General features: G+C 43.9%; 1 protein-coding gene across 1 annotated transcript; it reads left to right on the top strand.

The window, feature by feature from the left end:
* The first annotated feature begins 211 nt into the window (after window positions 1-211).
* On the top strand, window positions 212-1017 carry LOC143545023 (uncharacterized). Its single transcript, XM_077036983.1, has 2 exons — window positions 212-376; window positions 481-1017. Exons 1-2 carry the CDS (start codon window positions 212-214, stop codon window positions 1015-1017), a joined length of 702 nt encoding a protein of 233 aa, XP_076893098.1.
* The last annotated feature ends 349 nt before the right edge of the window (window positions 1018-1366 follow it).

Here is a 1366-nt window from a genome sequence, read left to right on the forward strand (position 1 = left end):
CCGTTGATGAGTGACGATCCAACCGCTGATGTTTAAATTCCCGTTAGGTGTCCGATCCACGTGACTCCATAACCCACCAATCAAATCACTGCTTTTAGATATATCTCATATTATTTAAATCACCACAAACTCATGCTCCTCACCCACGCGCTAAAATCCAATCGCATCTGATTCAGTAATCGCAGATCTAAATCTTCCTCGTCAATTGGTAATGTCGACTGAAGAGCCGATTGCTGCAACGGAGGTTGTTGCTCCGGCTGACGTCAAGCCGGAGGAGAAACCTGCAGCTCCGGCCGATGAGAAACCGAAGAAGGTGAAGAAAGCTCCAGCCAAGGCTAAACCTAGATCTCCGGCTTTGCATCCGCCGTACTTTGAGGTATTCATTCATTTATTATTATTATTATTACATGTGCAACTGCTTTGTTACCCTGTTTTGAATTGATTGTGAATATGTGATTAATATATTGAATGTGAATACAGATGATTAAGGAAGCAATTGTGACATTGAAGGAGCGTACTGGATCAAGCCAGTATGCAATCACCAAGTTTATCGAAGAGAAGCAGAAGAATCTTCCGGCCAATTTTAAGAAGCTCTTGTCCACGCAGTTGAAGAAGTTGGTTGCCGCCGGTAAGCTGGTTAAGGTCAAAGCTTCCTACAAGCTTCCGGCTGCAACTGCACCGGCCAAGAAGCCAGCGGCTAAGCCAAAGAAGAAGGCTCCTGCAAAGAAGGCGGCTGTAGCAAAGCCCAAGCCGGCTCTCAAGGCCAAAGCCGTAGCCAAGCCCAAAGCTAAGCCGGCTCCAAAACCCAAAGCTGTTACGAAGCCGAAAGCTAAGCCGAAGGCGAAGGTGAAGACGCCGACTAAGCCGTCGAAAGTTGCGAGGACTACGACAAGAGCTGCTCCCGGTAAAAAGGTAGCTGTGGCGGCTAAGAAGACGCCAGTGAAGAAGAAGGCGGCTGCGGCTAAAAGCTTGAAGGCGAAAGGTGGAGTAGCGAAGAAGGCTCTCGTGAAGAAGTAAATTTGTGTTATGGTTAGGGGTACTTGTGTAAAATGGTTAAGGTTTCTGAATGAATACTGGTAGTTTATAGAGTTGTTTAGGGATGGCCATCAATCAAATCTTTTTTATTTACATGTTCATCGTCTTCTTTCCTACATTACTCAATTTGGATTTAGTTTTAGGAGCTTTGTAAAGCTGTGAACTTGCTGGTTTGAGTAGAACAGCAATTTGAAGTCTGAAAATAGAATTATAAAAAAAATTTACAGGAAGGTTGAATCAGAACCGATACTCTCTTACTAATTATACTCAAAAACAATTATAAAAAAGTGTATGCTGATGCTGAAGTTGATTAGATAGTTGGCTTAGGGGG

Source organism: Bidens hawaiensis, unplaced genomic scaffold (genome assembly GCF_021521415.1).
Source record: "Bidens hawaiensis isolate Kalapana, Puna unplaced genomic scaffold, B.hawaiensis_p1.1 tig00000904_1, whole genome shotgun sequence".
Classification (NCBI taxonomy): Eukaryota; Viridiplantae; Streptophyta; class Magnoliopsida; order Asterales; family Asteraceae; genus Bidens; species Bidens hawaiensis.